At 34.3% G+C, this 24,175-nt stretch overlaps 1 protein-coding gene across 1 annotated transcript in view; it reads left to right on the forward strand.

Moving 5' to 3' along the window:
• LOC118198089 (uncharacterized) overlaps window positions 1–24,175 on the forward strand; it is a 357,202-nt gene that overhangs the window by 45,392 nt on the left and 287,635 nt on the right. The window contains exons 5-6 of the mRNA XM_085819674.1: window positions 16,194–16,307; window positions 17,872–18,213. Coding sequence (XP_085675800.1) covers window positions 16,194–16,307; window positions 17,872–18,213 — 456 coding nt within the window. The remainder of the gene's footprint in view (window positions 1–16,193; window positions 16,308–17,871; window positions 18,214–24,175) is intronic.

Consider the following 24,175-nt stretch of genomic DNA (forward strand, 5'->3'; position numbering starts at 1 on the left):
TTCCACCAAATATGAAATAGCACTAATTAAATTGAAGTTTAAAATAAAAATAAAATTTTTAAGTTTGTTTTTAAAACTAATACTGAACTAAAATATTGCATCTTAAAAGAAAAGCATGAATTTTTGTTACCTATATAAACTAAAAGCAAAAATATATATACATATTTGTTCAGAAATTAGATACTTTTTGACATTTTATTCTTGAAAGTATTATAATATCAGAAAAGCATGCGTGTTTTTTCATGTTTTCTTTTTTAATAAGTTTGCATTTTTCTGCATTAGCTATGAAGCAAAAATTCACAACAATGCAGCATTCTGTTGCTGTAAATATTAGAAAAATGACAATTTATTTTCCTCAAAATTTTATTAAATTGGAAAAACATTTGTGAGGAATTTCCCTCACACATTCGTCAGAATAACATAAACTTCCAAAAAGTGCTTATTTGTTAAAATTCTAAAACTACTGGGAACATTAAAAAAAAAATCAAATTTTCGCGAGGAAGAAAATTCAGAAAGCGTGATTTAAGGGATATTTTAAAATTTCAGATAATTACGCACTTTTAGCATCATTCATTTTTTCGATGTATATGTTATGAGATCAAAAACATATTTTGTACTCTTATTAAAAACCGCCCAGAGGGAAAAGTTGTTAGTTACTGACTGCTGTACCGAAGGACCTGGGTTCGAATCCTCGAAGCCATTGATATGATTTGTCTGTCCCTTCATAGGAGGTGTCGGTGCCTCACCAATGAGACTCCTTCGTAATAAAGAGATCACTGCTTAAGGCCTTAATAGCAGCTGACGCCTGTAAACGGCATGAGACCCCCCAATGGGGGAAAGTATGCTAATTAAAATTAAATTTATTAATTACCAACTATACGAGTATTTTAAATTGAACATTTAAAATATTGCATGTTGCATTATATAAAAACTGCACTTTTAGTTTAGCAGTTAGTTTTCTACTAACTGCGATTTATTTTTCATTTTCTTCGGAGTAATTTGAAGTTTTACGAATAAGTTTTAAATAATTGAATAAGTTCCTTTACCTTCTAAACTTCTTAATTATTCTTACTATTACCTTGCGAACTTCTTAGTTAGTTCCAAAGTTCTTAATTATTATTATTGTAATTATATCGTGATCGTAGTTTTTTTTGCTACTGTAGTTAGATTGTAGTAAATATATTATGGAATATTGAATTATTGAAACATTTATATTGAGACCTAAACACTTTCACTTTTGTTGCCTGGGGATATTAGAATGGAACACTTAAGTTTCTTTTGGAATTAAAATTTAGATAATGAAATGATTTAGATTCTTCTATGCTACTTAATAACACTCTCAGAATATTAGAATATACAAAAAGTACTTATTGGAAAAAAGTAGGAGTATAACAGTAGCATTAAATTTACATTAACGTTAGATAACAACGAATTATCCTTTTTTTATGTACCACCCCATCTATAAATAGTCCAAAAGACATGTAAGCAATGTATTATCTAATTAGCACAATAAAAGTATTCATTGAAATAATTTGCTTCATATGAAAAACGGCGTTGCAGACAAATGGGCGTATTTTTTAAAACTTTAGTAAAGAACAAGAAATATTGTTGATTCGCTGCAACGTTTTTCGGTATTTATAACATATAAAACGTATTTAATACATTTTCGTTATATTGCATTAGTTAAGCTATCGTTTTTCGTTTACATATAAATGTGAGGTCAATATGAAGTAGCGAACTTACGGAAATGCATTTGCTGTTTTCTTACGATCTGATATTGAAGTCTTTTGACAGTCTTACTATCTGATAAGTCTTACGATCTGATATTGAAGTCTTTTGACAAAATAGTCATTACTTAATGTTTTTACTGATTACATGACTTTGCCCACTTAGATTCTTAAAGTGAGTTACGTTTTTGCTGTTAAAGAGATTATCACAATTTCAGTTTAAGCTCGCTTGGACAGGAAGGATTCATTAGAACACTGATTATATTTTGCTTTTAGGTTTAAAATATTAAGTTAAATTTATTTAACTCTTATAATAATACAATTAATCATCATTTATAAATCCAATGTCGCATACGCCTGCTTTGCCTGTTTGTAATGACGACATCAAAGGCTTCTGAAAACAGCATGTCTACGCATCTACAGAATGCGTACGTCGGAATTGGACTGAAAGGAATCGGTAGCGACAAAAATAACACCCGAAATATTAGATGCTTGCAAAATCCTTTATTCGACTGACTGCATTAGGCATTACACTATTCGCGTACACAGCATGTAATTCTAACCAATAATTTTGAATATATTTTTCAGAATTCTCTCTCAAACTATAAAATTTGCACTTGTGTGTAATTAATATATACTTTGTTTATATTTAACAACTGAGCATTAAATGCTTCTTTTAAAAAACATATTTTGTATATGAAGCTGTTGCATAAAGCTTACTGTATTTTTTGTTTGTTTCCATTTACTATTTTTGTATTTACTTACTGATGCAAAATGTTTACTGAAATCATTTTGTTTAAATTTACCGTTCCTCCGCTTTGCTATATGTGCTTTGCAAAACAGAAATCGTAACATTTTTGAGTCACTGATGTCTTCCGTGCATGTTTTCTAGCTGAAAAAAACTGGGTAAATTATTTATACCTCTCGTGTTTATTTGAACACGATAATGCAGAATTACAAGCATTCTTCTCCATCCCCGAAACATTTTATTATGGATATTTGCATATATAAAGTAAATAACTGGCAGTTTAATCAGATTTTAATTGTATTTTCTTATTTTATACAAATCTATTTGTCATTAACTTTCTTAAATTTGAAGACTGACTTCCATAATGGCGCATGTATGTCAGTTTATTATAGTTTAAATCAGCTATATAACTATAAATGTAGATCTAAGCAGTGTGAAAGCATAAAACTAAGGATTTAATTCGCATTTTCAACGATTACGAGGTTAGGATGTCACTATAAATATTAATGCACTCTAAACATATTAATACTTGAGCAATGTTTCAACAGGCACATTTATTTAATAAATTTAAGGATTTGGTTTCGATCACAAAACTTCAGTAATGATTAAAATTAAAGTTACACTTATTTCAGCTATTCTTTAACTCTAATTGACGAAATATTTACATAAACAGTATCTATTTTATTATGCCAAGGGCTAAAATGTTTTTCCCTTGTGGTTTTGTGGTGTCAAGGCCGGCAGTACGAAAGATCGGTAAAACTATTTTAAAATTTCTTGCTGATGAAAACGTTTACCACGTTTGTTTTGTCCAAACTAAGCTGGTAGATCTCTTCCAAGTCATTTTTTGCTAAAATCCTCCCATGTGCTCTTACTATCTAACCAGTTATCACATTGTATCACTTATTCGCAGATCCTTCATTAAATTTCCAGCAAACGTACAATTCATATTTAAGGATTTCCATGTTTGTTTCTACAGCTACATTTGCATTTAAGATGTATACATCATATCCAATTCTATATTTTAACAGATCATGAGAAATTTCAAGCAGACATTAAACATGCTAATGATTCAGCGTACATTGAAGAAAGAAAAGGAGAAACAATCTCATTTAAGGTGTATTATGCCCATTAAAAATATTCGTACTTAAGTAAGATTTTATGAAATAGAGAATTTGAGTTACAAAGATTTCACAAAAGGGAGAATTTAACCAAGAAAAGAAAAACAATAGCATATGAATCCCAATATTAAGTAAATTTGTATATTTCTTGAAATGAAGAATTAATCTACATGATTTCGAGATTCATTAAACCTCCAAATTCTTATTTAATTCAATGCAATGAAGAACAAAAAATCAACGCATTTTCTGTTATCTTTTCAATAGGAAAAATTCAAAGGCGGAAAGGATCTGACATGTTGAAGCTTCATTTAATTCTCATTGCATTAGCTAACGATATGATCAATACCTTAATTACTTTCCAATGGGAGGCAAAAGATAAATTTTTAAAATTTTGCTATTTTGTTCATATGGAGGGTTTTAGAGTTGCTTATAACTGAGGCAAAGTCTTCAGAACACATAAGACATTAGCACAATTAAAAATTTAAATAGTCGTTTAATGAATTTTCAACACATTTGAAATTTTAAGCAAATCTATTTATTTCATAGTACCCTAGAATCCGAATGTGACGGTGAATAAAAAAGCGATCCTTTGTCCACAATGCACGTCAGAGTAAAGATGTATAATTCAGCACGAACAAGAACAGCAGAAATTCGGAAAAAAATGTCAGGTTAATTATCCTTTCAATAGAAATATGATAATAAAGTAACCATTAAGTAGTTTTTTAGCTTACACATATACACTCACTCACACACACACACATATATATATATATATAAATTAGATTCTGTAGTAGAACGCAGGTTGTTGTATCCAGAATGAACAGCTAGAAATTTGACACCGTAGAACGCTGAAACGCCGATTCACAAGAAATAAGATATTTGGAAGTCAAGGCATATTTAATTTTTATTTCAATAAACACGTTGTGGCCACAGTCAAGTTGACACATTAATTGTGCCTATTCGAAAAAGTTTACACTTTTTGATAACTTTGTAGCAAGAAAGCAGCAGAAGACGGACAACACTCTAGCTAGGCCAAAGCGTGGAAACAAGTGTGTTATGTTCAGAGTGAAATCTTTATTCAGTCTGAGTTAGTTTTATTTCTCAATGCATTTCTATTGGATGGTTAATATTGCTGTAAAATTACTATTGGCTGTTTTAGTTTCATTTACATCATCATAATTATGTAAGAGTCGTGTGATATAGATTTTTCTCGAAATGACGCAGTGCAAATAGAGGTTACTATTTTTAAAATACAGAAGGGCATTAATTTTCGTTGCTAATTTAATCTTTTACATATTCTTTATATTTTCTTACATATATATATATATAAATCTGTTGCAGCTAAAAATTTTGCATTTCAAAATAAGTATGACAATATTGCTTACATACGAGTCTGCATGCTTATCGTTTCCCTGTGTTGGGAGTTTTCATATTTTTCTGAATACAAAATATTTATCAATAATTTAATGCCTGCTTACGTTTTAATCACGATATCGCTTTAATCACAAATCAAATATACTTTTCTTATTGTTTTTTAACTTGATGTTTAATTATTTAATTATGTTTTTCCAGTTTTCTATCTATATTAATTTTATTACAGACCGGAGGCTGACCGCGCAGGTTTATATAAATTCTATATAACTTAATGGTATCATGTGTAAATAATAATTATTTGACAAATTGAAGTGCATCACACCCTAATTAACCCGAGGGGGTCAATTGAATTGCATATTAACTGGAGCATCTGCAGAATCAATAGTTCTAAACTATTTAACCTATTTTAAGAAAGATTCGCGTGCTGGAAGTGCTCCATTTCGCTCTACTTTGAAATGCCCTAAAAATTACCTCTGCTACCGTGAGTCAGTTTTGAACATAGGCATCGTATGTTAACATTCGATTTTACACCGACCGCGGATCCTCGGAAATTGAAATACATGGAGAAAACATATTAATTCTCAGCTATTTAGAAAAACAATAATACAATTTGATATTGTATTAACTCTGAAATGCGTGCATTCTCCTGTTTCAATCTTTATAATCATTCAAATAAATTGTTAAATTATAAAAATAATTTAAAGATACTTTATATATATATATAAATATCTTTATAATCATTAAAATAAATTGTTAAATTATAAAAATAATTTAAAGATACTTTATATATATATAAATATCTTTATAATCATTAAAATAAATTGTTAAATTATAAAAATAATTTAAATCTTTCTTTTCCCTTGATTCTTTATTAACAAAAATACTGTTCTTTTTGTTTTACAGTGTCGTTATCTTGTTTTCAATGTTGATTTAATTTATATAACCAAATAAACTTCCATTTCACGTTAAACTGCTTAAAATGTAGCCAAATCATTCACAGTAAGTTTCCCTTAACTTGTAATGCATTCTGTTCTTCTAACCTCCGTTTATTCTTAACTTCCGTAGGATGAATTATGATTTGGAATTAACCATGGATCTCGTGTCTCCGATGTTACCTGTGCTACTCGGAAGTCTAATGCATTTCCTTAAGCCTTAGGGGAAAGCGTTGGGTAAAATGTTTAATCTAAGAATAGGGTCAGAAAAATTTATTTTCTAAAATAAATACGATCACTAAATCAAGACAGGAGCATACCGATTAAAACAGAGCATTTTATTTTTCAAAGAATTAGATTGAAATCGGTATTGCAGAAAATACGTAAGTTCGGTTACTTGGCAAGTAACGGATTCGCTTAATCGACAAAGGCAGTATTTCGAAGCTAACAATAATTATTAGAAACTCACTATAAAAACTTGTCTCGTTTCCATATTATAGCAATTATTTCCCTAAATTGATTGCACTTGCGCATTTTATTAAAGATACGCTCTTTCTAAATAGAGTTTTATATACTCTGAAGTGTGAATGCAAATAAAATCTCTCTATGAACGTAAATATGGCTTATTTAGCATTTATATTACGTTCTTTTACATTATGAAGGCAGCTACCATTACATATTGCTGAATTTATCCCTCTAATAATTGCTATTAAAACCACATTGTTAACATTTCTGAGAACTAGCTTGAATTAATTTATCTTGGCTGAAAAAGTACGAAACACTAACAATTTACATGTTTCTCCGAGGAAAACTTAATTTTATGCTAGAAGGGTGTTTTACAGTTTATAGATTCACTACATTAGTGTAACTTAATAATCTTTAATTTAAGTGGAATATTTCAAAACTACAGATTCAGACTACAAATTTACCCAAGATTAAGATTACGTTAATAATTTAAGCCCCATCAGTGCCCAAGTGTCTGCTGAATACTAAAAGTTCAACCCGGGTTCCATAGGAAGCGAACAAATTGTCTTGTCTACATGGTTGATTTTCATGGATTTTACTATTTGTAACATGAATACGAACCGGTGTCCCTTATAAAAAGTCCTCTACGAAAGCAAGCATTCCCATAGACAACCCCTGGATGTTGATGCAGGAAATCCTGTGAAGCTACTGGCTAAGATCTGTACCCAGGCAGTCTCGGCCACGAGGGTATAAAAGCACGAGCTTGGCGGTTTCAGAACCCAGGGACGATCGTTTCATTGCGTAAGATCCGAGGGATCGGCTTTAGTCCTTGAGCCGTTACCAGTAGCTCGGCAGTGCTCGTGTGCTGCGTAATGCCCTCTGTGACGTGCAGCCGCGTAGTACTGGCAGGAGCAATCTGACGACTAATTAGATTTCCAGGTGAATAGGTCACGTCTCACAAGTAACACCGAGAAAAGGGAATGGTTGCTTCTCAGGCCTGGTTCGAAAGTGAGGTAAAAGAGAATCTTGAAAAGTCCGTGTGAACCCAGTGTAGGACTCGTGTGCTCAGCAAGTGAATTTGCTGAGAACACGAGTCTTACATCATCTTCAAGGTGATTTTTTGGACTACCACCCCTTGACTAATATGGGGGTTTTCAGCTGAAATTCCAGCCCATGTAGTTGCATTCATTTGCAGGAACACGTATAAAATGTCTTGTTGTTCTTCCTTTAGGCATATAGTCCGCGTAAGGTTGTCCATATTCGAATAGGTTTGCTAGTCGTTCATGATCCTTATATTCACGTTTATACACTCACTTCCAAACGTTAAGCACAAAGATGTAAAATGCAAAAAAATTCAAAAAATACTGCTTTGATTGACACAAAATTCGGCGGGAAAGCGGCATATATATTTATGCATAAAACAAAATCAATAATTACATACAGAAATGAAAACAATATTAAATTTTTGTAAGTTATCCGATAATGACTTGCTGGAGACTTAAACAGAATTATGTATAAAGTGAAAACAAACGGCATAAAATGAAGAAAAGGACATTAATAGGGTATGTGATCCCCCCTCATCTGTATAAAAAGTTTACACCTTGTGACCATGCTCTCAATTAGGTGGTGAACCACCGCAGAATTAAGCAATCGCCATTCTTCTTGTAGAGCAGTTTCCAGCTCAATAAGAGTTGCCTGAGGTGGGAAACGTGAAGATACAGCACGGCCGAGAGCATCCCAAAGATTTTAATCGGATTAAGGTTCGGCGAATATGCTGGCCACGCCATACGCACAATACCTTCACTCTCCAGGTAGTCATCGACGATGTCAGCTCTATGGGGACGTGCGTTATCGTCCATTAAAACAAAAGTAGGGCCAACTGCTGCAAGCATAGAATCTCACAATGGTTTCTAGTACTTCATCTAGACACCGGACAGACGGCAAAGAACCCCGTTTAAAGATGTGCAGATCGGTGCAGTATCCTAATGAAATCCCTGCCCACACCATAATGCTTCCGCCTCGGAATGCGTGATGTTCGGTGATGTATTGGGACTGATTGCGTGTTCGTTGTTCACCCATATCCTTATACGCTTGTCATCTGGCTCCAGAGCAAATCTTTACTCATCAATAAACATAACATTGCTCCAGTCAGACACATTCCAATCGACATGTTCCCGGAACCACAGTAATCGTGCCCCTCTTGATTGGACGGATAGAGGAACAAAAACTCGAGGTACTCAGGTGTACATTTCACTCATATGTAATCGTCAGCGTACAGTAGCTGCAGATATCGCTTTACCAATGGACGCTGTAATCATAGATGTCACACGTGTGGAGGTCACTCTGCGATTCCGCTTGTCTACAATAGCAATATATCCATCTTCCGCGGGGGTTGTAACCCTTGGCAACCGGCTACGTGTCTTCGGACACCTGTCTGTGTGGTTTGGAATTGTTTCCATAAGCGTGAAATTACAGAATTATGAATGGTAAAGAAAAGAGCAACATCTGTGATCAATTGTTCTGATTCAATGCACCCCACAGCACGCCAGCGCTCAGAATCTTCCATTCGTCTTCTGGAAGTCATAGAAACACGTATGTCTTGAAAAGAAATTGTAAGAAATTTTTAAACACCTTCTATCAGTACTTACAATAAACTTCTGTAACCCTTCATAAAGCTGGCTTCTTATAAGACTGCTTTTTTTGCATATTTCTTGACATGAAAGCGCGATTGGCTGTTACCTAACATATTTGCATACTCCCATCTACCTCTGCAGTGAATTGCAGCCTCTTCAATTCTGATTGGCTTTCGGAAATTAGCATTTTCCTCTCCGTGCTTAACTTTTGGAAGTTGAGTGTATCTAAAACATTGGTTACGAATTAGTACATGTGAAATTTAATGATGAATTGGATGGGATGTTTTTTGTCGGGGGGTAAAAAAGGTATTAAACATATTTCTAAAACCTCTGCAGTGAATTGCAGCCTCTTCAATTCTGATTGGCTTTCGGAAATTAGCATTTTCCTCTCCGTGCTTAACTTTTGGAAGTGAGTGTATACTGAAGGAGACAGTGTTTAATCTGTGACTCTCTACTTTAGTTCAATAAAATGTGAAATTGAGATATCACGAGAGAGACTGAAGATTCTTCCTCATTCAGTACAAAATAAGTTAGATATTTATTAATTGCGCAACAAAGGATGTTTATCTATCTATCAATGACACTATTAAATGAAAATTTTCATATGAATATCACAGCTCAATTTTTCTCAAAAATAATATTAGGTATATTTTTCTTAAAACATGTAGGGAAATAATTGTGTAATTTTAACTAAACTATCTTTCAGATCATATTAGACTGACAAGCGACTTATCGCTCTATATAAACACGACAGTCATGTAAATGTTTTAAATGAACCGTTTTATTAAATTCGAATTTAAACAGAAGTCACCACATGTGCGTGCAATCAAACTTCCACCACTCGCAGGTAGTAAAATAATATAAAGCTGAATTTACATACGCAATATAATTTTCAACAGTGGAGGTATTTCATTTAAATTATTTCATTGATAACTAATTGAATTAATATCTCTCATCCAAAATTTGACTCTCCGTATATATTGCTACAAAAAATCTGAGTGAAACAGTAAATTCTTTCAGTTTCTGCTTTGACGAATTTTGGAAATGCTATACTGTCTGATTTAAAAATTTCTCTGAATGACTAAAATTAGTATCTTTTGATCCGTTGCGATCTGAAAAAATTTTAACTTGGTTTTTCATGACATATAAATGATTTTATGCCATGAAATGTATTTTATATTGTGATATAATATAGTTTCCTCTTTGACACAAAACATTAATAAGACGGTAGTAAACTACTACATTCGAAATAAATGTTCCATATGAAATTCGGTAATTCATTTTTACATAATCACGCAAAGAATCATGTAAGGTAGAGAATACGTTATCACATTTAGAGATCTGTTCAAACCAGGACACATTGAGTTACATGGTTTGTCATATTAACGGAAGATGAGCAAATATGAGATATATTTTTATACTACAACCAGCATTTACTATTACGGCATAGCAGCTGATTAATTTATGAGTGTCTAATAAAACGCAACAAAATATTTAACCTGGCTAGATAATTTTAATTATTTTTCCCTCATTACACGCATTAAAAAAACAAAATTCAAGCTGTATGCTGTAATCTCACATGGTTCAATTAATTGAAACCGAGCCATGTGAGTGAAAAATGAACTATCTTACATGGTTCAGTTACAGATCTAAAAATTAAGCAATATGAAAACGAAAGTAAAGCGGATAAAAAATATTTAATCGCATTGATTGAAACTTCCATATATGAGGAGGTATAACAAAACACACCACTGCGAAGATATGCAAAATCTATTACCACTAAATAATTTAATAGTATTGATAAACAAAAGCCTGATGTTATTAGGGATAAAACTGTTTCTCAAGTCGAAGGGTAGCAGTATGAAATGAAATGACATCGGTTGAAGACATTTCTCCATCACCTCATCTCAATAGGAAGGTCATTTGTGGCGGTTCGGATTATCTGTATACGGTGCAGACAGTCTTAGACTGTAAAGGTTCGAGGAAGAGTAATGTAAAATTAAACGTCTCCAAATCATGTGTCATACATGCTCAGTTGGATTCAATTCGGGCGATCTCGATGGCTCTTCCTTACAAGCGGACTTCAGTCTCTAAGCAGTGAACGACAATTATTTTTAATGTAAGCTCTGTGAACACGTGCTTCGTCTTCGTAAAAATGGCATCAAATATATGACCACAATAGCTGAGAGAATATACTGATCAAGGATGGGATCTCTGTACCTTCCTGTAATCACAGTATAGAAGACCAATTTTCCTTGTGTATAGCAGTCCCTGTCCAAACAATCAAACTACCGTTTCTGTGAGTGGCTGGCTACTAGGTGTTATAGGAGTGTCAACAGTTTCCAGGAGTTCTCCAAATCAGTAACCGTCGAGAATTCTTTTGTAGATCATAGATATCTGATAAGTAAGATCCCGATATGCAATCCAGATGAGGTAATCGCGAGAGCAGCTTAAATTAACACTTCTGCACGAGTATGCACAACTATGGGATGCAGCTCATTAATCTTGCATATATGATTTATGCAACGGTTTATAAACCATTCATGGAGATTCATCTTTCTTGTCGGCGTTGCAAGTTGCGAAGCAAGTTGGACTAATTTGTGGAACAATGCTTAAAGACACAGAAAGCGATCATCCTGAGTGATTTCTATTCTTGGAGAGCCTCTAACTGGATTCCTTTTCTATACTATAAAACCTATTCACGGGTTGCCAATGACAGAATGAATGACATGCTGAGCTCGGACTACTTCTGTCTTCACGTTTCCTTCCGCAGCTGGTAAAGAGGATATCGTGTCTCTAAACAAAACAGCCCGTTTTCATACGTAACACGTTCGTTTGTTGAAAAAAGGACTTTTTCTCCAAGCTAACTTCCAACTGCGCTCGCCCGTTAGGTATGCAGATTTTGAGGATACCTGTTTTTTTCACCAAATGCGCTAATTTTTCCGTTTATTTCGTAATTATTAAACACCAAAGTACTAGGCTATATATCAGACGTAATTCAATTGATATATGTCAGATTCGTGAAATCAGTTTCCTTTGTGGCTTAAGATATCCAGTTAAACAGACTAAAGCACTTGAAGTTTAAAACTGCGATATTTATTTTGTTATTTAATTGATTGTAATTTATATTTGCTTTATTATTCAGAAATGAAGCACCCATAACAACAAAGATGTAACATTTAAGAGAATTTCGGAGCTTGATGATAAAATTTTATTTAATTTATTATAATATTTAAAGCCACCTACTCACGTTTCATTACTTCGTTTTTTTATTTTTTTAAATTACGTTAAAAACGAGGACTGTGCATGATATCTCCAATTATAATTTGCTGCTAATTCCAAGATATGTTAAGAGCCATCCAAATGATCTCGCAGTAAAAATATTAAACAGTTTCTTAAGTTTTAAGCTAATATAATTCTTTCTCCTTAACTACAGAATTACAAAAAAAAATCATATTTAAAAAATATTCTTTAAATAAAAGTTGAAGTATCGTAAATAAACAATCATGATTAATTATGAGTAATATTAATGTATTTTAAAATTAATTGATGCAAGCTATTTTAACTGATCAGATTCTGTAATGACGTAATTGGGTTGTATACTGCATAGTTTCAAGAGACACTGAATTTATGTAACTTGAATTCTATGATTAATTATGTGGAAACTTAATTACATTGTTGCGAGCTCTCGAAATCAACCTATGAGATAACGCTCTTTCTCATCAAGGGAACTTCTAAACAAGCAGTAACCAGCCATTGCCTTAAAGGAAGCAACCCAGCAATAGGGCACGTGAAATGAGTATATTTCGTCACAAATTAAATGAAGCAAATTGTAGAAATGTTATTTCTGCAATAAATACCTCTTTTCTCACTCATCATGGAGAAAACGAACAACGTAAACAATACTCCATAATTTTCATCTTTAATTTATTATTTACTACTTGATTGTTGATGACATTTACATCCATGAAAATAACAAAACGATGCATCGCGATCCATGGAAAAACACTTATTTAATAATAATTTATGTATCTGATACCGAACTGCATCTCTAGAAATCCCCTTTAAAGAATTTCAGAAAGCGTTGGTTTAAGAATAATTTTTAGAATAAAAAAAACTAATTATTGTAATCTAAAATAGTACAAAACAGAATTTAAAGAGTTATGATGGTAATAATTTTCGCTTATAAAGTCTTCAATAAAGCATACTGCTGTTGTGTAGCGAATTTAATTTAATTAAGTGATTCATAAAAATCAAAATTTTAATTTGTAATTATTCAAAATTTGAGCTACACAAGTTTGGTTATATTCTTTTCTGGCCTATTAATTCTAGTGTAATATATTTTGGCTTTCCGAGTTTACGCGAACTGCGTCGTCAATCTTGTACACGCAAACAATGGATAGGTGATTTTTTTCACGTAATAAACTCAGTTTTTCATGTCAAAAATTAATTTGATTTCTTAGTATTTAATATCATTAGTTGCAGAAAAATTAGCTCTTTAATTTGACATAACTTTCGTTTTTCTAACTTTAATTGCATTTCAGTTATGAGCTTTAATTAGTAAATTTTTCTTCGTTTGCTTGTGATTTAGTTAAAGGGGGATGAAATGCCCTCTTTCCGGTTGAAAAGTCACTTTTTGAGAGTTTCAGCGTTCTTTCGTTGGGACCCCTTGCAGGGTTGTTGAAATTCCTAATTTTTCCCTGCCACAGGTGGTGTTTATTTGGCGAGGGTTTGGCGACTTAGAATTTCCGTTGACGTTTCAAAGTAGTGGATTTGGCGAATTTGATAACATGAGGGTATGTTGTTGTTGCAACTATTTTAACTTTCGGCGAAGAATGGGTTGTTCCAACTTGGCAGTCCGGCGTCCTCCATTTTAACGGGTTGTTTTCGGGGACGAGCACACTTTTTTGACACGTCTTCTGCTTTCATTTGAATTCCTTTCGGTGCTGCGCGCATCGGCAGCAGATTCTGCCGAGAAAATGCTTTTCTTAACCGATAATGTTACGGGCCTCGTGCCTCCGCGCCTTGAGCGCGGGCCCTGGTTTACGGGTATCTTTGTCTATACCTGGGTCTTCGTAGCTGCATCATATTTTTTTGGGTGTATGCGTTTACATTAAAGTTCTCAAGAAATTTAATGCTGAAAATCGTCGTCTAGAAAGATGTCTCTACTGTCTCTACCTAGTTCTTTACCATAGAAATGCTTCATTTGTTTTTTTGGCTTCATCCAACACCCGCTTCTTCTTTGAACTTAGAAGTCGGACTAGCCTATTCCACCGACTGATTCCTGAGCTGAAAATTTTCTCCTTGCTGACAGCTGTCGTCTCAAAGTCCTGGACTGTATTTCAAATTTCATCCAAGATGGGATCTTCCTTGTTTATCCTGAATCAATTAGAAAACCTCCTCGGCTCTCGTGATAACCTCCATATAATCGACGAACTCTCTTATCCTGCTACTCGCTGCCGGCTTTACTCCTGAACTTCCAGGGACAACTTTGTTTCGGATGGTTAGATTTTGCCTGCTACTCAGCAACTGCTTACCTCAGATAAGTTATTTTTTTATGTTTTCTTTCCCGGTTAGATAAAGTATAATGAATTCTGCAGTTAAATGATTGAATTAATTGAGTTGAGCATTAAATTTTTTTGTAGTAGACCAAGTTAACCTAACTCTATAGAAATCATTTTTTTTTTTGTGTGTGTGTCGATTAAGTAAAGTATTAAATTGACGAAGGATTTTATTATGGTAACTTAACTTAATTGTAAAGGAAAATAAGTTCTTGTAATTATGTAATTCAACTTTGGAGTGCCTGCTTGATGAGGATTGATTTGTAATATCTTTGTTTGAGCCTCTCTGCTACTATCAGGGATTAACATTTTGTAGGATCGTAATAGTGTAATTACCTAACATTTATCCGGTTAAACACTACTTTAATAAACAAATGAAAAAAAATGAAAATTATGTGCAATAACTATTTTATTTTTGTTGGATGGTATTGAGTGCAATAATATGTCTTCTGTATTGATTATTCTGTGTGAAGTTGAAGGTGTAACTTGTTAAAATTTATACTTTTTTCTCCCCGGGGAGTGTACTGTTCATTAATTTATAGTTTATTTCTGGTATGTTTACATGATTGCTATAGTAACTATAATAGAAATTCTAAAGACTAATGTTAAGAAATAATTACTCAGTAATAGTTTGATTTGTAAAACAATAGTACTGCAGTGTTGAATATATTTTGATTTTCCAAGTAAATAGATATATATATTAATTACAATAAGAGTTAAATAAATAAATAAGTTTTTCTAGATCATTCAATGGTTAAATTTATTTTGTGTGCTCATGATTTGTACCAGTCTTTTCTCAAATGGATTTTAGGGTTATTCCGAATAAACACAACGCAATTAGAACAGGTTATTGATACTGGTATGTTATGGTAGGAAAGAGTATTCTGGTGTTATGGTCAATTGTAGGATACATTTTGGTAACGTAGGAAAATTTAGAAGGTAAAAATAAAAAAAACCATAACATTTATTGGTGCCGTGACCCTTCGAACCAAATTTAGCACTTAACAATTTTTGTTGTGCTGTTTATTTTTGCATCACTTTTGGCTTGCGCTTATAGTGGAACTTAATTTTGACTTGAGACTGGTGATTGTCATGTGTACTATTGCATATTTATCTGAAAGTTTTCTTCCACATGTCTAGGCTTTTTGCTGAAACCCTACTCGTTAGTTAGTTACAGTGACAGGCCTATACAGTGGTCGTATTACTGTGCTTATTTTATACTTATTGTTTGAGGTTGCATACTAGATATGTACTACTGATACACATTTGGACTTTTAAACTATTGTATCCAACACAAACATTTTCACGCAGTACCTGTTTAGTTAAGTATTTTCTTTTGTGCAAAATTTTGTATTGCATGTTTACATATTGATTTTGAGGATTACTGTTTCACACTTTTGCAACTGTATGTTTGCAACATAAGGTTAAAAGGCACGCGTGTTAATCACACATTGGGATACATCCCTACTTTATGTGCTGGCAATTGCTGATCGCAGTTTAAAATGCCAAAGAAAGTGTCAAAACGAGCAGCCAGAGCGGCTAGTAATAGTGCAATAGACTAGGAGGAGAGTGAAGAAGTAATGGCTCTATCAGTTTTTGGTTCTGATCCTCTGGATTCTGTTCCTCTGTGCTCAGGTGCAGACAAGGGAATTAGTCTGAATGACTTCTTAGATAGGATTGATCTCATTGCCACTCATGTGGGTTGGTCAGATGAAGACAAGTTAACAGTGATCAGAGTCAAGGTGGCAGGTGAGGCTGCAGAATTAATTAGGAATAATCCTAGATTAAAGAAAGAAGCCAGTCTTGAGTATGTCGTGAAAGCGTTGAAAGAGGGGTTCAGTTCAGTGCACAATTTGCACTCTAACATCCGTGCTCTTATTCAGGCTTTTCAGAAACCACACGAGTCAGTGCGACAATTTGCAGCACGTATAGAGGCTCTTTCGTACAAACCTGTACCAGTGGAAAGAAGCAGTGACCCTGCAGCAGAAGCACAGAGGCAGGATTTACTTCTGTCAGTGTTTATCGAAGGATTGCAGTTGCATTTGCGACGCTTGTTGCTGCCACAGAATCACAAAACTTTTGCATCTGCTAAACAGCATGCAATTATTGAGGAAGATATGTGGGCTAAGAGCCATGCTAGTAGTGATTTTGCAACAGCTGAGGTTAGAGCAGTGAATGCTGCTAAGCCAGCAGTCTAGAAGTCAGTTACAGCACCATCAGTAACCAACTCAGACTTCACTACAGCTATTAAGATGCAGCAGGAAAATTTAGCTCAGCTTACAAAAATGATGGGCTCTCTCCAAACACAGGTGCAGAGTTTAATATCACAAGGTACTCGTTCAAGACACATACAGCCTCGTTGTTACAGATGCAACAGATTACGGCATGTTAGCAGGGACTGCTATACGAATATTGTGCCTAATCAGCACTCTAGACAGGGTCAACACAGATTTAGAAATAACCAAACAGCCAGGAGACATCCTAATAACACCACACCAGCTGTTTTGAGTACTCCTAATACCACAAGTGTGGCTACAAATGCTTTGAATCCCCAAGCACCAAGTTTTAATTTAAACTAATTCAGGGTGGGGAGAAACCAGTCTCCGTTTCGTCTCCTAAAACCCTTTTAGAGGTGCCATCGGTTTTTACAGTATCCACTAGTGAGGCGTCTTTGCCTATTGTTGAGGGATCTATTTTGGGGAATAAAGTAAAGTTTTTATTGGACTCGGGGGCAACTGTAAACATCATAGAAGCTAAATACATTAAATGTTTTGGAAATAAAATCTCATTGGATTCATGTAACATATATTTAAAGGGTATTGCTGCAGAAAAAGTAAAAATAAATAAGAAAATGAATTTAACAATAGAATTTCAACAACAATATTTTAAAATTGAATTTTTAATTACTGACACACCTCTTTCATCTCAGTATGGTGCTTTATTAGGAACTAAATTTCTTGTAGACCACAATATGCATTTGGATTTCTCCACTTAACTCTTAGGATCAAATGTAATTCTTAAATGGAATCTAAGTCAGCCTAGTGCTATGAACAGTAATGTTTTCTCAACTTCAGTTTCTCAGTCATTTTGTTACTCTGTAACCAAACATAAATTACCACCTTTTCTGAAAATATCATTAAGCTCACTGCTCGTTCTGAAAATTTTACTACCGATACTCTCTTAATCGAACCTTTATTAGAACATGCTCAAAGTCAATTTTCCATAGCCAGGTCAGTTAATCAGACTTCTTCATCTAACGAATTTTATGTCAAAATTGCAAATTTTTCACCGAATACACTACATCTCAATAAAGGAATGAAATTGGCCAGTGCCCAACCTGTGAATGTCATCACATATAACTCTGAACGTGTAAACAATACCACCATAGAAACAGGTGAGGATTTCGAGTCTTGGCGTGGTGAATTTGATCTTACACATTTACCTGAGCAGCAACATTTATCACGCCTTCTCAATCAGTATAGTAACATCTGTGCTGCCTCAGTCACTGAGTTAACAGGGTGTGACACCATCTTGCACATCAACTTGCGTGATAATATTCCTGTTAGGCAAAAGCCTTACAAAGTACCTTACCATCTCAGGGATGAATTAGATAGACAGGTGGCAGAGCTGCTTGAAGCCAACATCATTCAAGAAAGTGACAGCCCTTACAGTGCTCCTGTTTTATTTGTTAAGAAAGCGGATAACACCTACCGTTTAGTCACTGACTTCCGCAAGTTGAATGAGAAAACGATTGAAGACAGTTTTCCTCTGCCTTCCATGATTGAATTGATAGAACAGTTAGGAGATTCGAATTATTTTTCCACACATGATTTAACTTCAGGGTTTTTCCAGTTAACTTCAGGGTTTTTCCAGATGAAAATTCATCCTGATGACACCTTCAAAAGTGGTTTCTCGACTCCTTCTGGGCACTATGAGTGGTTACGAACACCTTTTGGCATGCGAAATGCTCCTAGTTCCTTTCAAAGGTTGATGTCTATAGTTTTGGCCAATCTTTCACCATTAAAAATAGGGATTTACATTGATGATGTTGTCATTGCTTCTAAAACGTTTGATGAACATTTGGAAAAATTGAAGTTAGTTTTTGATAGACTAAAACAGCATAATTTAAAACTTAAACCTTCTAAATGTCATTTTCTGAAAGAACAAATTACGTATTTGGGATATAAAGTTACCAAGGGTATTATACAGCCTGATAAAAATTTTAAAGACCATTCAGAGTTTTATTGCACCTAAAAATAGGAAAGAAGTTAGGCGATTTTTAGGCCTTATTGGCTTTTACAGAAGGTTCATTCCAAATTTTGCCCAAAAGGCACTTCCTTTAACTCAGCTCACTAAAGTTCCATTTTATTGGTCACATGAAGCTCAGCATGCTTTTGATATTCTAAAAGCTGAACTTCTGAATGAACCCATTTTGGCTTTACCTAATTTTCTTAAACCTTTTTCCTTGTGTACAGATGCTTCTAATTATGCACTGGGTGCTGTCTTGTGTCAAAAAGATTCTAACGGTTTCCAACATGCAATTTGTTATTCTAGTAGAAAATTAAAAGGTCCTGAAACACGTTATAGTACTATAGAGAGGGAAATTTTGGCAGTTGTTTGGGCCACAGCACATTTTAGACAATATCTTCTTGGTAAACCATTTACAGTATATTCTGATCAAGCTTCATTATCACATGTTTTAAAACTTAAAGATCCCACTTCTAGACGTGCACGTTGGATTATGGGTTTATCCCAGTTTGATTATAAGATTGTTCACAAACCAGGTAGATTAAATTTAACAGCAGACTATTTATCTAGAGCTGTAAATGTTACACAGTTAATTCAAACTTCCATTACTCCTGAATTGTTGGAATTATTCAAAAAAGAACAAGCTTCTGATCCTTCTTGCCAACAGATTGTAAATGATCTTAAGAATAATAAGTCTCCTACACTTAATTCTCAGATATTTGTTGTAAAGGAAGATGTTTTGTATTGCAAATACAAGAAACCCAAGTCACGTTGGCAGAAACAAGATAGACTAGTTGTTCCTAAAACACTAGTATTAAGAATTTTGCAGGAGCATCATGATTCTCCTACTGCTGCACACTCAGGCTATCACAGAACACTTCTTAGGGTTCAAAAGTCTTTTTTTCTGAAAGGGTATGCATAAACAGGTACACAATTACATTAAGTTCTGTCACTCCTGTATCCAGAGGAGGGGTCATAGACCTGCTCATAAGGCTCCCCTTATGAGATTGCCTATGGCTACCCGTCCCATTGAGCGAATTGCGATGGATATAGTGGGTCCTCTTCCAGTTACTACGGCAGGCAACAGATATATTTTGGTCGTAACTGACTATTTTTCACGAGGGCCTGAAGCTTATCCTTTGCAGGACAGCACATCCATCTCCATAATTGAGAAATTAGAACAATTTATTTCAACTCATGGTATACCTCAACACATTGTTACAGATAAAGGTACTAATTTTATTTCTCAAGCTATAATGGAAGTTTATAAGAAATTGAGATTACTAAACATACTACTACGAGTTATCCACAGTCTGATGGTGTAGTAGAAAGATTAAATGCCACTTTAATTAATTCACTTAGCCACTTAGTTTCTCAAACTCAGGAGGATTGGGATAGATATCTGCCTTTTGCCTTATTGGCACACAGAACTGGTCGTCATAGTGCACTTCAGGAATGTCCAGCTTTTATTTTATATGGCAGGGACTTGTGCTTACCAATTGATTTATTATTGCAAACCAATTTTAGAACTTATGATGACACAAACAATTATTCTAAAGATTTGGTTTTGAGATTACAAAAGGCGTTTAAATTAGTCAATCAGAATTTAACAGAGGCTGCTGATAAGCAAGAAAATTTACGTGGAAAGAATTCTCATGATAAGGACATAAAAGTGGGAGATTTAGTGTATTTATACACTCCAGTAGTTCAGCCAGGTATGGCTAGAAAACTCTAAATTGAATCTGGGACCTTTCAGGGTTATTGAGAAGGTGACTAAAGTCAACTATAAAATCTCTTCAATTACAAATCCTGATCGGATTCAGACGATACACGTGGACAAACTCACGAAGGTACCAGAGAGAATTATTTTTCCCACACTTCAAAAGGATGACTCAATTTTGACAGATAATGTAAAGAACTCGTCACACGATTCACGTTACCATCTAAGGCCTAGAGATACACATGGTTTTGTGTCGCAAAAGTGAAATGAAATATTTTGAGAAATAGTGTGTTTTGTATACAATTCTGGTTAAATTATTATTTGTTTCTGGTAATTGTATTCTTGTAGCTAAATTTTATAATCGATTAGTATAGTTGTGTAGTCTTCTTGGCTTATCATTGGTCGAGTGTTGCATTTGGATTTTACATGTTTTGGCATGTGAAGTTGTGATCAAGTTGTCTTGGCTTGGAACTTTCTAGTCTCAATAGCCTTTTTTTTTTTTTTTTTTTTTTTTTTTGAGGTTTTGCTGGGCTGGTCCCCGCTTTTCTCCTCTTCTTAAGTTCAAAATTTTTCTCTCTTGAAATCCCTTAGCCATGGTAGTCAGGATTTGTTTCGGTTAGAATTTTTGACTAGATAGTTTTCCAGCCAACACTTCGTGGTGATTGTCTTCTGTTCTTCTTAGTGCAACTCGTTTTAGTTTTCTTATGCCAAGGATTTATTAGTAGTTTAGTCTGCGCTGTACAGTCGCGGTGTTTACTCGTTTGCCCTCTCGTATTGGTGGGGTGGCAGTTCTTAGGGAAGTGAAATTCTGTGTGTTAGGGAAACTTAGGATTTATACGGTACACACTTCCTTAAGCGTACTTTTGAGTTGATATTGTCACTTCAATGGGTGATTGCAAGAACTAGTTTGTTTACATTTTGTGTCAAGCGCCAGTAGCTCTTGAATTGTTTTGCTTTAAACACTCGTATACTCAGTGGTGTTTGTTTATTTACATATATTTTTTTACACACTTCTCACTTGATTTGCCTTTGGGGGGTTTCGTGATTTTACATTTTACTTTTCACATTTTATTTTAGGGCGTGTCACGTGTTTGACAACACTTTTATTTTGTTTTGATGTATGCTTGTTGTGTGCCAGGGACACTTCTTGACCCTCTTACTCGGTTCACTAATACTGATAACCATACAATTATGATAGGACATTGGATTTGCTAACCAATGATTTGGTAGGATTTGATTTTGCTAACCAATTTTGGTAGGATTTATATTTGCTAACTATGACTCATGGTAGGATTAATTGTAAATTGGTATATGCATCCTTCTTTGTGATTAACATGTGGTACAGTTATGTACTCAGATTTTTTTTCTCTTCGTATTTAGTAACTTATGTAAACCTTTTCCATTGTCTGTGGGTCCTAAAATTTTTTTGGCTTCGCCAAAAAAATTTCTTCCCGATCATACGAGAGATGTTGTGTAGCGAATTTAATTTAATTAAGTGATTCATAAAAATCAAAATTTTAATTTGTAATTATTCAAAATTTGAGCTACACATGTTTGGTTATATTCTTTATTGGCCTATTAATTCTAGTGTAATATATTTTGGCTTTCCGAGTTTACGCGAACTGCGTCGTCAATCTTGTACACGCAAACAATGGATAGGTGATTTTTTTCACGTAATAAACTCAGTTTTTCATGTCAAAGATTAATTTGATTTCTTAGGATTTAATATCATTAGTTGCAGAAAAATTAGCTCTTTAATTTGACATAACTTTCGTTTTTCTAACTTTAATTGCATTTCAGTTATGAGCTTTAATTAGTAAATTTTTCTTCGTTTGCTTGTGATTTAGTTAAAGGGGGATGAAATGCCCTCTTTCCGGTTGAAAAGTCACTTTTTGCGAGTTTCAGCGTTCTTTCATTGGGACCCCTTGCAGGGTTGTTGAAATTCCTAATTTTTCCCTGCCACAGGTGGTGTTTATTTGGCGAGAGTTTGGCGACTTAGAATTTCCGTTGAGGTTTCAAAGTAGTGGATTTGGCGAGTTTGATAACATGAGGGTATTTTGTTGTTGCAACTATTTTAACTTTCGGCGAAGAGTGGGTTGTGCCAACTTGGCAGTCCAGCGTCCTTTTTTCATTTGTTTATTAAAGTAGTGTTTAACCGGATAAATGTTAGGTCATTACACTATTACGATCCTACCAAAAGTTAATCCCTGAGAGTAGCAGAGAGGCTCAAACAAAGATATTACAAATCAATCCTCACCAAGCAGGCACTCCAAAGTTGAATTACATAATTACAAGAACTTATTTTTCCTTTACAATTAAGTTAAGTTACCATAACAAAAAAATTAAATCCTTCGTCAATTTAATACTTTACTTAATCGACACACACAAAAAAATGATTTCTATAGAGTTAGGTTAACTTGGTCTACTACAAAAAAAAATTTAATGCTCAACTCATCAATTAATTCAATCATTTAACTGCAGAATTCATTATACTTTATCTAACCGGGAAAGAAAACATAAAAAAATAACTTATCTGAGGTAAGCAGTTGCTGAGTAGAAGGCAAAATCTAACCATCCGAAACAAAGTTGTCCCTGGAAGTTCAGGAGTAAAGCCGGCAGCGAGTAGCAGGATAAGAGAGTTCGTCGATTATATGGAGGTTATCACGAGAGCCGAGGAGGTTTTCTAATTGATTCAGGATAAACAAGGAAGATCCCATCTTGGATGAAATTTGAAATACAGTCCAGGACTTTGAGACGACAGCTGTCAGCAAGGAGAAAATTTTCAGCTCAGGAATCAGTCGGTGGAATAGGCTAGTCCGACTTCTAAGTTCAAAGAAGAAGCGGGTGTTGGATGAAGCCAAAAAAACAAATGAAGCATTTCTATGGTAAAGAACTAGGTAGAGACAGTAGAGACATCTTTCTAGACGACGATTTTCAGCATTAAATTTCTTGAGAACTTTAATGTAAACGCATACACCCAAAAAAAATATGATGCAGCTACGAAGACCCAGGTATAGACAAAGATACCCGTAAACCAGGGCCCGCGCTCAAGGCGCGGAGGCACGAGGCCCGTAACATTATCCGTTAAGAAAAGCATTTTCTCGGCAGAATCTGCTGCCGATGCGCGCAGCACCGAAAGGAATTCAAAAGAAAGCAGAAGACGTGTCAAAAAAGTGTGCTTGTCCCCCAAAACAACCCGTTAAAAGGGGGGACGCCGGATTGCAAGTTGGCACAACCCACTCTTCGCCGAAAGTTAAAATAGTTGCAACAACATACCCTCATGTTATCAAACTCGCCAAATCCACTACTTTGAAACGTCAACGGAAATTCTAAGTCGCCAAACCCTCGCCAAATAAACACCACCTGTGGCAGGGAAAAATTAGGAATTTCAACAACCCTGCAAGGGGTCCCAACGAAAGAACGCTGAAACTCTCAAAAAGTGACTTTTCAACCGGAAAGAGGGCATTTCATCCCCCTTTAACTAAATCACAAGCAAACGAAGAAAAATTTACTAATTAAAGCTCATAACTGAAATGCAATTAAAGTTAGAAAAACGAAAGTTATGTCAAATTAAAGAGCTAATTTTTCTGTAACTAATATTAAATACTAAGAAATCAAATTAATTTTTGACATGAAAAACTGAGTTTAT

This window comes from Stegodyphus dumicola, chromosome 6 (genome assembly GCF_044657685.1).
Source record: "Stegodyphus dumicola isolate Sdum_Otavi_A_Nest chromosome 6, ASM4465768v1".
Lineage (NCBI taxonomy): Eukaryota > Metazoa > Arthropoda > Arachnida > Araneae > Eresidae > Stegodyphus > Stegodyphus dumicola.